Here is an 11,842-nt window from a genome sequence, read left to right on the forward strand (position 1 = left end):
TTGTTTATTAAGTCAGTTATTAGTATTATATATAGGAGTTATTGTAATCATTTGAGGAAATGATAAAAAAATATTAATATTATCGTTCATTCTCTTCTTCAAAGTGAGAAAATCGTCTTGCTCGACGGGCACTTGCCCAGTCGATCTACGAACACCGATTAGCCAGATAGGAGGTTTATCCTATCAAATTGGTGCTTTCATTACGATCTCAACCTCCAAAACACCGATCGAATCAAGTGCCCGACGGGAATCCACCGCGCACAGCAACTAGCCACACCGATCGAACCATAGCTACGTCGCTGCCCGACGGGAATCCACCCGTGCACAACAACTAGTTATGCCTTCCCACCATCTCGAACCAAAATTGCGCTGCTGCCCGAGGGAAGACGTTCCGTGCACAAGACCAGATTTGGTTGCCGAGTCCCGCCTGTCCGCCGAGCTCTAGCCGCCGGACAACCCTACTTCCGCAGCCTGACATCACACCGCCAATAGCCCACCAAAGCTGATGTTTTCCTAAGTGATAAAAAATATCAATATTATCGTTCATTCTCTTCTCCAAAGTGAGAAAACCGTCTTGTTTGACGGGCACTTGCCCGACAGACATTTATTGATCGCCATACATTTATTGATTGCCGATCAGCCCGATATGAGGTTTATCCTATCACAAGCCCGCACTGTTCAATTCATTTTAGCCCAGACTGAACTCTCTCTAAAACCGTGATATGTAACATATCTGTGAAGACAAGTTATCTGAGGCATCCCCCCCCCCCCCCAATCTCATTCAGTTTTATTTCATGCCTCCCCCAATTATGATTAAGGGAACCAGGAGTAACGAAAAAAATTATAATTGCGTTGGTTTTAAAACGGCAATGTTTGGTCCAAAAAATTTGAACTTGAACAAATGTGTAACATCTTGAACAAAAACGAGACCAAATTTCCATCATTATGAACTTGTTGCAGTTAAGGAATAATAAATGAAAGAGATTCAATACTAGATGCTCTGTACAACTTTGGGAAGAAAGAAAACAGAATGTACAAGTTAAGTCTCAGTTTGTTGAGCTTCTTTCTTTTGCTGAAATTTCTGGGTTCTAGGAAACAGCAGATCATTCAATTGCCTCTCAGCACTATACTCCGATGACGCCTGCAAATCCCATACAAAGTTGATGAAAAACGTTATCATATTCCTAAATGTAAACAATGGAAATTTTATACTACCTTTTTCTTAAATGCAAAACGCAATGTCTGAACTTGTATCCCCGAGCAGACTCTTACATCGAACCCAAGGCTGTCCACTCCAATCAGAGCACATTCCTGCCATCATTTCAAATTCAAAAAAATTACATGTTTTTCAAACATTCTACAACCATTTAGAAAGTAATGAACCCGTTTGTAGCACAGAATTGGACATGGAGGACTTCTAATTCCCAAAATAATACTACTAGTAATTTTTTGTACAAACAGTGTGCAAAGTGCTACCTCCACTTGAATACCCTTGCATCTCCAACAGAGAGAATTAAGAGCTTGTGTGGTCTTCTCTCCACCAGCTTTGAGGCGGGATATGATCTTTGCAGCAGAATGTGCTATTGCATCAGGTTGAGCTCTTCCAAAATCTTCTATTTCAACATAACTCTGCAGGAATAACACAAATCAACTTATTGCATCCAACCTAGACGCAATGAGCTGAGCATCTGGTATAGTCCAAGTCAACAAACCAAATTGAAGCATTGTCTAGAAACCAGATCATAAGAGTAGGATAACATGCAAATTAAGTCACGGTGAGAATGAAAGAGTATGAAAAGAGTTCCGCTTGCAGAGCTCAAGATTGAAGAAGTAAGAAAAGAAAGTAGAATTCAATATGAAATGCCACATATTGCTGATACAAAAAATTAAACAAATGTTCACCTGATGCCCAAGAGCAGAAACTAACTGAATCTTAATCATCTCAAGCTTATAAAATGCAAATCCATTTCCCACATTTTCATCTTTCTCCAAGTTTTCTGCCCGGTTTGGGTTTTCTTGTGCCTCATCTTCGTCATGTGTTTCGCCATTAATCTGCACATGTCCTTGAAATTGTTGGTCATTATGATCAGCATCCACATCATAGGATTCAGGACCAGATATCTGCTTTTGGATGACCGGGTGTTCTTCAATAAAGGCAGGTCTGAGAAGACCTTGAATTGCAAGGCCAGCAGCGGGCTGTTCCATAAAATCTACAGGATCATCTGACACAACCTATACCCAATAATAAAAGAAGAGAGAATGTCACAGAGGGAAAAAAATCAGAAGATGTTAAGCACTTGAAAGAGTCTTTAACATTAGGAGACAAAGTCCGAGTAGCAGTATCGTATTGAATAAATATTTGCATGGTTGTCCAAAAGCTTGAGTGTGACACTAACATCAGCTAGCTTTTTGGCAAAATACACGGGATGAGAAGATCGCATTGTTTCCAATTTGGCCCAGTCTCCCAGTGAGCCATCACTTTCCTCGCCCTGATCCTCTTCATCAAGAATGGAAACCCAATCCTGAATAATGAACATCACAAAGGTTTAGAGGAAGTTACATGCAAACACTTAAAGGTGCATAAACCGAGGAGCTTATCCTTACCTTTTCATAATTCTCTTCGTCATCATCCTCATCTCCATCTTCATCATCATCTTCATCGTCAAATTCACTATCTTCATCATCCAACTCATCTATTCCAAAATCAATTTCTGAATGACCTAGTGCTTCCATCTCACTTAACATTTCTGCAGTGTCTAGACCAATTATGACTTGCTGCATTGTGCTAAAATCAAGTAAGCCTCAAAACAATCATTTAAGTCAGATGATGCGATGAAAAGAAATATATTCAAGAGATGCAATGCCCATGTAATTCAACAAGCTGTGAACCTATACAGTTCACTCTACCCATCCAAACTTATGTCAAATCATACAATGGTCTTGAACAGTCAAGACTGGTAGAGTTCACAAAGATCATAAAAAAAGATTTGACGAAAATCTCTATGTGAATCATAAGATCCTTCCAAACATGAGAATCAAAGAGTTAATCTTACCACAACAGTTTCTTCAGAAGTAAGTGTTTGCAAGATGTCTTCATCATTCTTCACTTGAAAGTATATATCTGACCAATAAAAAATGGGAACAAGATAAAGGCAATATTCCTTTCAATCAATAATTTAAAATGGCTACATAAAAATTAAAACAAGAAAAATGATTCTCACTTCCATATTCATCGGTGACGTAAGGTAAGTCCGGCCAGAAAATATTCTCATGAACTTCCTCGCTAATGACACCAGAGAACATCAATGTCGCCTTGCTATTCACCTAATGCCAATAAAAAGTTCACAGAGAAAGCAAAATCAATCATGACTCATGCCTCAATGACAGATGAGCAATGCAACTAAGAAAAATGCAAAAAATTATCTAGAGAAACCGAACTTTTACCTCAATTACACATCCACAATCTATAATGGAAACCGAATTATTACCTCAATTATCGTCCGAGTAGTCTCAGCAGGCGTGAGTATAGCTTCTCCCCCACTCTCCAGGAACGCTGACTCACCAATCTCCTCAGACGGATGATACCTTTGCGGCTTCGCATTCGGCTTCACCGGACCGAAATCCGAGCCGGACTGATCTTTTGCAGTCGCCCTAACTCCGGTCACGCTCTTCGCCTTGCTCCTCCAGCTATTTCTACTAACAACCAAATTAAATAGCACAAAATAACTGTCACTTTATCAGCCAAAAATGGTGCATTTTCTGCAATTCAAACACAAAGAAAGGGAACTGAAGTAGAAGTAGCACCTGCGAATAAAGAAGGCGGCGGAGTGAGAGAGGATGCGGCCGGGAGATCGGAAGGTGCCGGCGCAGAAAGCGGCGGCGGGGACGGATTCAATCACCAGCATTTTTGAAGGCATCTCACCTCTGGGATTGGAACGCGTGGTTCTATTTCATCCCTTGTTTCCGTTTTATTTCAATAAACTGTTATATACTTTAGTATATTCGTTTTAATATTTAGCATTTAAATTTAAAAAAAATGTCTCAATTTAATTGAATAAATTATTTTAGCATTTCTCGTAAATTAGTTAATAACCTTAGCACTTGCATCGATTAAATGATTTCTATGGATATCTATATTTTAAACACATTAAAAATATCTTTTATTGCATTTGTATGTCAACAAATGATTGGTCAACCAATCATCTCCCACCATTTATTTCGGAGGTCGATTTTGACAAATTTCATTAGAAAAACACTACAGATACAAGTAATAACAATTCAATTGTGCGATAAATTATGGAAAGGTGTGTATCTTTCTTAGTTTCAACCGTAAACTCAATACACATGATTAGAGAAAAATGGACCATGTTAGTCTATAATCCGAGGTAACAAAAACCAGCGAAATTTTTCTATGTAATGTTTTAGTAAAGAGCTCACTCCTCATCTGAACCTGAACTTTCTGAACTAGACTGCTTGCCCTTCTTCCTACCAGCTTTGCCATTGGCGACGCCTTTCTTGTTTACAATTGGTTCATCCTCCTCCTCGTCACTGTACTCACTTTCGATATCTTCGTCTTCCTCTTCCTCAATTTCATCCTCTTCCTCTTCGACACCATCCTCAGGAATGCCTGCATCGCCTAACTGCCCGCCTCGAGTACCAGCACGTGTCCGTTTCAGAATCTTCAGCTTTAGTGTCGATTTCTGTTCACAGCCAATCCACGAATCACATAGCACATGGCAAGTCAGGTTATAATTGCCCTCTGCCACGGCCATGAACTTGCCCATTGCAAGCCGAGCGCCGCTCTTGACTTTCTCTACTGCTTCCCTTATGGCAGCAGTTTTCTCCTTTGGACTGGCGCCAAGAGCTTCCATTCTCTCATCAATTGCTGTTGAAGCAGCGCTGACTGCGGCCGCCTCATCCATGAAACTGATCTTATGGGAGAACCACACGCTATTTGAGTTGGGATCTGCTAGCAACAACCAGAAGTTCTCTTCCCTGTGAAATGGGTAATAGGGAGCATGGGGAAGGGCCCCGATCAAGCCATTTGTGCGCTTTAAGGTGATCCAAGCCTTGACTGTAACTACATCACCCTCTTGTATACCTTCTTCTCCTTCAGTCTCACAAGTAACTTCAACCGTCAGGGAAGGAATCAGTTCCATCACCTTCTCCACGTCCACCACTTGAGAAGGAGATAAACTGGCTACTTCAGAGAGAAGCTCAGCACGCTCTTGAGCAGACAAGTCTTGAAAGTCCTGAAAAGTTCGCACCTTCTGCAAAATATGCAAGGAATATTAGTATCAAAACGTGGCATCTGATATGTTTTAACAGACTGCAATTACAGTAGTAAAGATTCGGAAGGGAGAAGGGAAAAACAGGTAAGAGTTTTTACATTTAAGCTGAAAAAGCTTTTGACAAAGGAAAAAATGTGGAACATGGCATACCTTTCGCGTTATTTTTTTTATTATATCATCATTAAAATATGGAAGCTGTAGAAATGGAGCAGTTCCATCGGCAGATCCTCCAGCTGCTTTCCTAGCACTAAGAGGAACAGCCTGCAACATGGCCAATGGTTCAGAAGTGGCGACGCCATTTTAAATACTTAAAGATAGTCAGTAAATAATCGGAATTAACAGCTTGGTTCCAGGTAGTTATGATTTAAATACTTAAAGATAGTCGCCATTTTGATACCTGAACAATGCACTGTGAGAGTTCAATTACTCCAACTGCAGGCCTAAGCCAGCCATGCCCCTTAGAATTGCGTGGAATGATTGCCATCTGCTCAGACAATTTATTACAGTTAGATGCAGATCCATCACATTTTGGGGACAGAGAAACCTTTTTGAAAAAACAGTAATATATGGGAACTGCATCAAGCTTTGTTGCAAACTTTGAGGATGCTACTTACAAGACTATAAGTGGATAGCTACTAGAGTATTAGGGTGCTAACCTTTATTAGTTCCTCAAGGAGACGTGGTGTAAATTCAAGCACCTGTTTGCAATCACGTTGCAGATCTGGGGTCAATGATGCCGTTTCACGAGTTAAGTGCGCTTGAATCAACAGTTCCGCCTGAAATTAGCGGACCCAAATAATGGTTGAGTTCAGATAATTAATATCCAACCTAACACCAAAGAGATTCTCCACTTCTAAGATTCTCTTACCTTAACAGGTGCAGGGTGCTGCTTCCAAAACTTTGCTTGTTCCTTTTTAATATTTTTAAGGTCTAGATTCAATTCACCTCTTACTGTCATAAAGAGTTTATGAAGGGGTTCGTCATCAGATCTTCGTACTGGAATTTCCAAGAATTCAGCAGCCCTGACGAAGACCTCCATGACTTTGCTGCACATACAATATTCACATCACTGGTCAAATATTCAATCATGAATATAATAGAGTACCCAACAATATAAACTTGAACTTTGAGAGTGATGTGTTTTATGGAAGGACTTTATCAGTAATATAATCATTTTGCCCTTTCACTTCACGTTTTAACCTGCAACTATTGCTTAGACAATGACCAGTAAGTTTCAACAGGCATGAATTTGTATCGATTCTATGACAAAGTAAAATATATAGTTAATATCTAAATTTCATGTAGGCCACAAGTTACTAGCTAAACGCATGTCTAAGTCATGTAACACACAATTCAAGACTATTTATATCCATGTAGGACTGAATCAAGTGATGCATGAATGTAGAAAGAAATATATACCTAGGAGCCAAGGAAGGTTTCATCAAGTGGTAATAGGCCGCCAGTGTGTCATTTTTTACATAATTTCCAGTATACTTTGAAGATCTAGACAGATATATAACCGCCAGAACAAGTGGCAACAATATACAGATACCAACTATCCAAATCAGTAAAATTCCACTAGATGCGCCACCATTATTGAGAAGAAACTCAGGAAGAGCGATTCCCATTTGAAACCCCTGCAGCATAAATATCGTAGCGCTAAATGTTACCTAGAGTCACTCATTCAAACTTCAATAGTTCATAGCTCTAACTGTGCATCAAAGTTTCTGCATTATGAAAAAAACAAGAAGCTTTTATTTGAAAGTATATTACCTGCCTACCATCAGGATGACCATATTTTTCAAAGTTCTCACGGGAGATTGGATCTGTCAGAGCCTGGTAAGCTTTGGATATGGAGTCAACAAAGTACTTATGGGCAGCTGAAAAGTTTGAACCAGAATGAGTATATGTAACATCTTATAAACATAGCTTTGGCACAAAACTAGCACAGCAGAACCAAAAACGTAGAATACCTGGGTCAGGATTTTTATCAGGATGGTACTGGATGGAGAGTCTCCTATATGCCTTCTTAATTGCAGAATCTGATGCTCCGGGCTCCAATCCAAGAATATTGAACGGCTCAAAGACTTGAATCTGAGTTTACGTAGAAAGTGTTATTCTGAGTGAACTGTGAAGTTCAATCATTGAAGGTCAGGTGCATACGTGATACAGTGTAAAATAAAAGAACAAGTACTTAGACAAAATGCATAATAATTGGTTTACCTCACGGCTCATGTTCTTAATGTAGTAAACAAGAAACCCTGTGATGATCCATAGCAGCACCAGAGTGAAGTTACCACATGTTAAGACATTTCCAATCTGAAATAATGAAATAAATGGTACAGCTATTAATTGCATAACAGCTGCAATATAAGTCGAGTAGCTAAAAAGTGCCACAGACCCGTTTAAAAACAGACTTCCGATATTTCCCTGATTGAGCGCAATCAGAACAGCCACAGTGTATGCTCTTTGCTTTCTTTGATGCAGCACGGAATAACTTCAGTATGGTATACGGAACCAACGGCAAGGCAATCATAGACAGAATGAAAATTGGAAATAATGAATTATTTTCTTCTGAATTAGCCATGATGCTTTATCCTTGTGTTGTTTTGTAAAATGAATACCTGTCAATATATGTAAGACCACAAGATCAAGACGACCTTAATATCATATCACATGTAACTTCGACAGATCTTTAAAACTTTAATAATATACTCCCTCCATCCACGAAAAGTATGCAACATTTGCAATATTGGGTGTCCACGATAAATATGCAGCTTTCCTTTACAAAATAGGGGGGGGGGTAGCTATGCCTTTATCCATTAAAAACACAACAAAAACATCGACAAATTTCTTAAAACTAGTGTCCATCAAATGTTGCATACTTTTCTTGGACACCGGGAATACAATGCAACAATCACAGAGCGATATAAAAGTAAATAAAATTTGATATAAGAAGCCAAAAAAGCACGCGTAACTAGCATTGGATATGATTGTTAGTTTATCATTCCCCATGATATTTCCAAACAAAATCTTTTCATGTTTCTCAGTGCAATTCCATCTTGATACACCATATTTCCACTCAATTCTAAATCAGCCGATTCAACGAATTTCGTAATTGATCCAGGCATTAAAAAGATATATGATGAACTGAGATAAAAACAAAATTCCAGTGAATCGAAAATTCATTATACAATTGCATCACAAAGATAAATATCTAAACCCAAAAAAACAAGCCGAGGAAACCCCCATGCTAGATCTTTAATGATGCAATTGCATTCACAAAGATGGGAATGATGCAATGACAAAATGAGAGTGCTCTTTCTCACAAACACAGACACAAACTTGATGCCCCCAAAAAAATCAAAACCTTTCGACAATCATAACCCTCTGTAAAACCCACAAAGAAAAACAATTCAAAATCAAAATCACCATCATGGCCAAAATTGAAGAAGCCCATTGAAAGCAGAATCAACAAACAATAGCTACAACACAATTCGCCAAAAGAAAACAGTTACAGATACGTAAAATTACCAATAGCTGGAGATGAAGTAGAAATATCTGATTACTCGATGCAGCTGCAGACGAGTAATTGATATGATCGATATGACGCCAAGATCAGAAGAGGACCAAGCGACGTTGTTCACTTGACAAATTGTTCGGTTTTTGGTTTGTTTTCTTATTGAAATTTGGACCCTCTTCTGAAATCTGTGTGAAATTGTTGAATTTAGCCTGTGTTATTAAGCTATTCAGATCTTGTGGAATTTATTGCGTATTCTCATACGTGGTGTAAATAATTATACATTTTTACCTAGGGATGTATCCATTTCCTTTTCCTATATTTCCTCCTTTTTCCTTCTTAATATCAGCCATTAGATTAGAGAAATGGACGGTCAAGATCAACATTGGGTAATTAATCCCGTGTTGCATTATTTGTCCTATTTTGTGCATTATGAGGGTACAATAGTAATCTAATAATGGCTGGAAACCGCTACGAATAATGCACCACATGGTCACGAGTAATGCATATAATTGACTATATAATGCGCAATATGTGAACTGCAATGCATACGAATAAGATGTACCATGTTATGATGTTTGGACACACGTTTCTTGTTTCCCCTAATGGTTTAATAAGCTTAGGGGCTAGGGTATAGTACGTAGACACGTATGTAATCTTCACATGGTAACGAGTAATTGATATAATTGACTATATAATGCACAATTTGTGAACTGCAATGCATACGAACAAGATGTGCTGTGTTATGATGTTTGACACACGTTTCTTGTTTCCCCTAAGGGTTTAATAAGCTTAGGGGCTAGGGTATAGTACGTACGCATTAATAACAAATTATAAAACGATACGAATAATTCACCAAATTGTCACGAGTAATGGATGTTATTAACTATATAATGCACAATATGTGAACTGCAATGCATACGAATAAGATGTACCATGTTATGATGTTTGACACACGTTTCTTGTTTCCCTTAAGGGTTTAATAAGCTTAGGGGCTAAGGTATAGTACGTAGACATTACTAAATGCACGTATGTAATCTTCAATCCGTTGATTAACTCATATACACAATACCTCTAATAATGCATAATATACTGAGATAATGACAATTAACAGCTACATAATGCACTACCTAAACCAAATAATGCACATACGTATATTCCAATAACAACAATTTGTTAGTAATGTCTACGTACTATACCCTAGCCCCTAAGCTTATTAAACCCTTAGGGGAAACAAGAAACGTGTGTCAAACATCATAACATGGTACATCTTATTCGTATGCATTGCAGTTCATATATTGTGCATTATATAGTTAATAACATCCATTACTCGTGACAATTTGGTGAATTATTCGTATCGTTTTATAATTTGTTATTAATGCGTACGTACTATACCCTAGCCCCTAAGCTTATTAAACCCTTAGGGGAAACAAGAAACGTGTGTTAAATATCATAACACAGCACATCTTGTTCGTATGCATTGCAGTTCACAAATTGTGCATTATATAGTCAATTATATCCATTACTCGTTACCATGTGAAGATTACATACGTGTCTACGTAGTATACCCTAGCCCCTAAGCTTATTAAACCCTTAGGGGAAACAAGAAACGTGTGTCCAAACATCATAACATGGTACATCTTATTCGTATGCATTGCAGTTCACATATTGTGCATTATATAGTCAATTATATGCATTACTCGTGATCATGTGGTGCATTATTCGCAGATACCAAAATGTGGCAGTTACTTTTCCGTCAAATGTCAATAATAACCCTGTAATGCATACAACCACCTTCTATAATGCAACACGGAACCAGTTTTATATAATCAATCTGATCCGTTGATGCCTTAGATCTAACGCATAATATTAAGAAGGAAAAAGGATCTAAGATGTGAAAAGGAGAATAATGCTCCCCTTTTTACCTATATGGAATAGGGAAGGGAGCATGTTTATTAAAATTAAGATTAAATTAGAAGGAGTATTAGATTAGGATGTGGTAGAAATAATTATACATTTTGACCTATATGGAATAGGGAAGGAGTATGTCAAAACTTATTTTTATATTGAAATTAAGACTTTATTAGAAGGAGTATTAGATTAGGATATGCACGTCCCATATTTATATAAGTACTATAGTAAGGACAAAAACGATGAAAATCCTTAAAAACCTCAAAACAATTTTTAAAACTTATACTTCATAATTTTTTCAATTTAAATTTTTATATATCTTATACTCAAATTAAAAAAATTTAATGAGAATTTCAATTACAAAAAAGATTGGTAATATATATATTTTTAAAATGACTTATAGAATAATACACATCATTGCATTACTTTTATGTCATAAGTTCAATATTATAATGTCAAACAAATTTAAATATAACAAAAAAAAATTCGAATTTTGCAAGGACCGTTGTCTTAATGCAGTATGTTACACGAATTAATGCCCTAAATCCTGTGTATATAATTCTCTAAGTGCAATGTATATAATGCCTATAAAATATATGGATTTTTAAATTATATGAATATATATTAAAGTTATCAACTGGACTATTATCAAAAAATCTAGATCTTAATCATTCATTTTGATGTATAAGTTTAAATATATTAGTAATGGATTATTCAGCTTGCAATATTATATCTCATAATATTATATCAACGTAGGTCATCTATTTCAGTTCCTATTACACACAAATATGAGTGATGATTCCATCATCGCTTATCATGTTTATTTGTAATAGGAAATGGAGCAAGTGAACTCAAGATTTATGCACTATAATACTATTTGATTAATGAGATTAACTCAATATTAGATGAATAATCATGTTAGTCACACTTTTTCAATTAAAATAATTTTATAATTTAATTATACACACTCCTTCAATTAAATTTTTTTTTATAATTTAATTATAATTAATCATGTAATAGTAATTAATAACAATATAATAATTATAGAAATCCTCCTCCATACCTATTATGTTTAAAAATAAAGAGAAAGAAATACTTTGATACTACTTACTATACAAAA

General features: G+C 36.8%; 2 protein-coding genes across 3 annotated transcripts; both read right to left on the reverse strand.

Moving 5' to 3' along the window:
* Nucleotides 1-913: 913 nt before the first annotated feature.
* LOC121753301 (uncharacterized protein At3g49140-like) lies at nt 914-3,944 on the reverse strand. 2 transcript variants are annotated; one of them, XM_042148555.1, is made up of 10 exons: nt 3,805-3,944; nt 3,489-3,693; nt 3,222-3,324; nt 3,054-3,121; nt 2,605-2,775; nt 2,397-2,522; nt 1,903-2,232; nt 1,477-1,629; nt 1,216-1,311; nt 914-1,141 (listed from the first exon to the last, which is right to left on the reverse strand). In XM_042148555.1, the coding sequence occupies exons 1-10, from the start codon at nt 3,915-3,917 to the stop codon at nt 1,040-1,042; spliced, it is 1,467 nt and encodes a 488-aa protein (XP_042004489.1). In that variant the 5' UTR covers nt 3,918-3,944; the 3' UTR covers nt 914-1,039. The 2 variants fall into 2 exon arrangements, with proteins under 2 accessions (XP_042004489.1, XP_042004488.1); XM_042148554.1 differs by having other exon boundaries at nt 3,489-3,696.
* A 324-nt stretch (nt 3,945-4,268) lies between these two features.
* LOC121750121 (dnaJ protein ERDJ2A-like) lies at nt 4,269-9,031 on the reverse strand. Its single transcript, XM_042144580.1, has 11 exons — nt 8,826-9,031; nt 7,693-7,915; nt 7,515-7,610; nt 7,265-7,385; nt 7,065-7,171; nt 6,711-6,928; nt 6,160-6,337; nt 5,948-6,067; nt 5,689-5,775; nt 5,442-5,552; nt 4,269-5,270 (listed from the first exon to the last, which is right to left on the reverse strand). Exons 2-11 carry the CDS (start codon nt 7,876-7,878, stop codon nt 4,434-4,436), a joined length of 2,061 nt encoding a protein of 686 aa, XP_042000514.1. The 5' UTR covers nt 7,879-7,915; nt 8,826-9,031; the 3' UTR covers nt 4,269-4,433.
* Between the last annotated feature and the right edge of the window lie 2,811 nt (nt 9,032-11,842).

The sequence above is a fragment of the Salvia splendens genome, chromosome 10 (assembly GCF_004379255.2).
Source record: "Salvia splendens isolate huo1 chromosome 10, SspV2, whole genome shotgun sequence".
Lineage (NCBI taxonomy): Eukaryota > Viridiplantae > Streptophyta > Magnoliopsida > Lamiales > Lamiaceae > Salvia > Salvia splendens.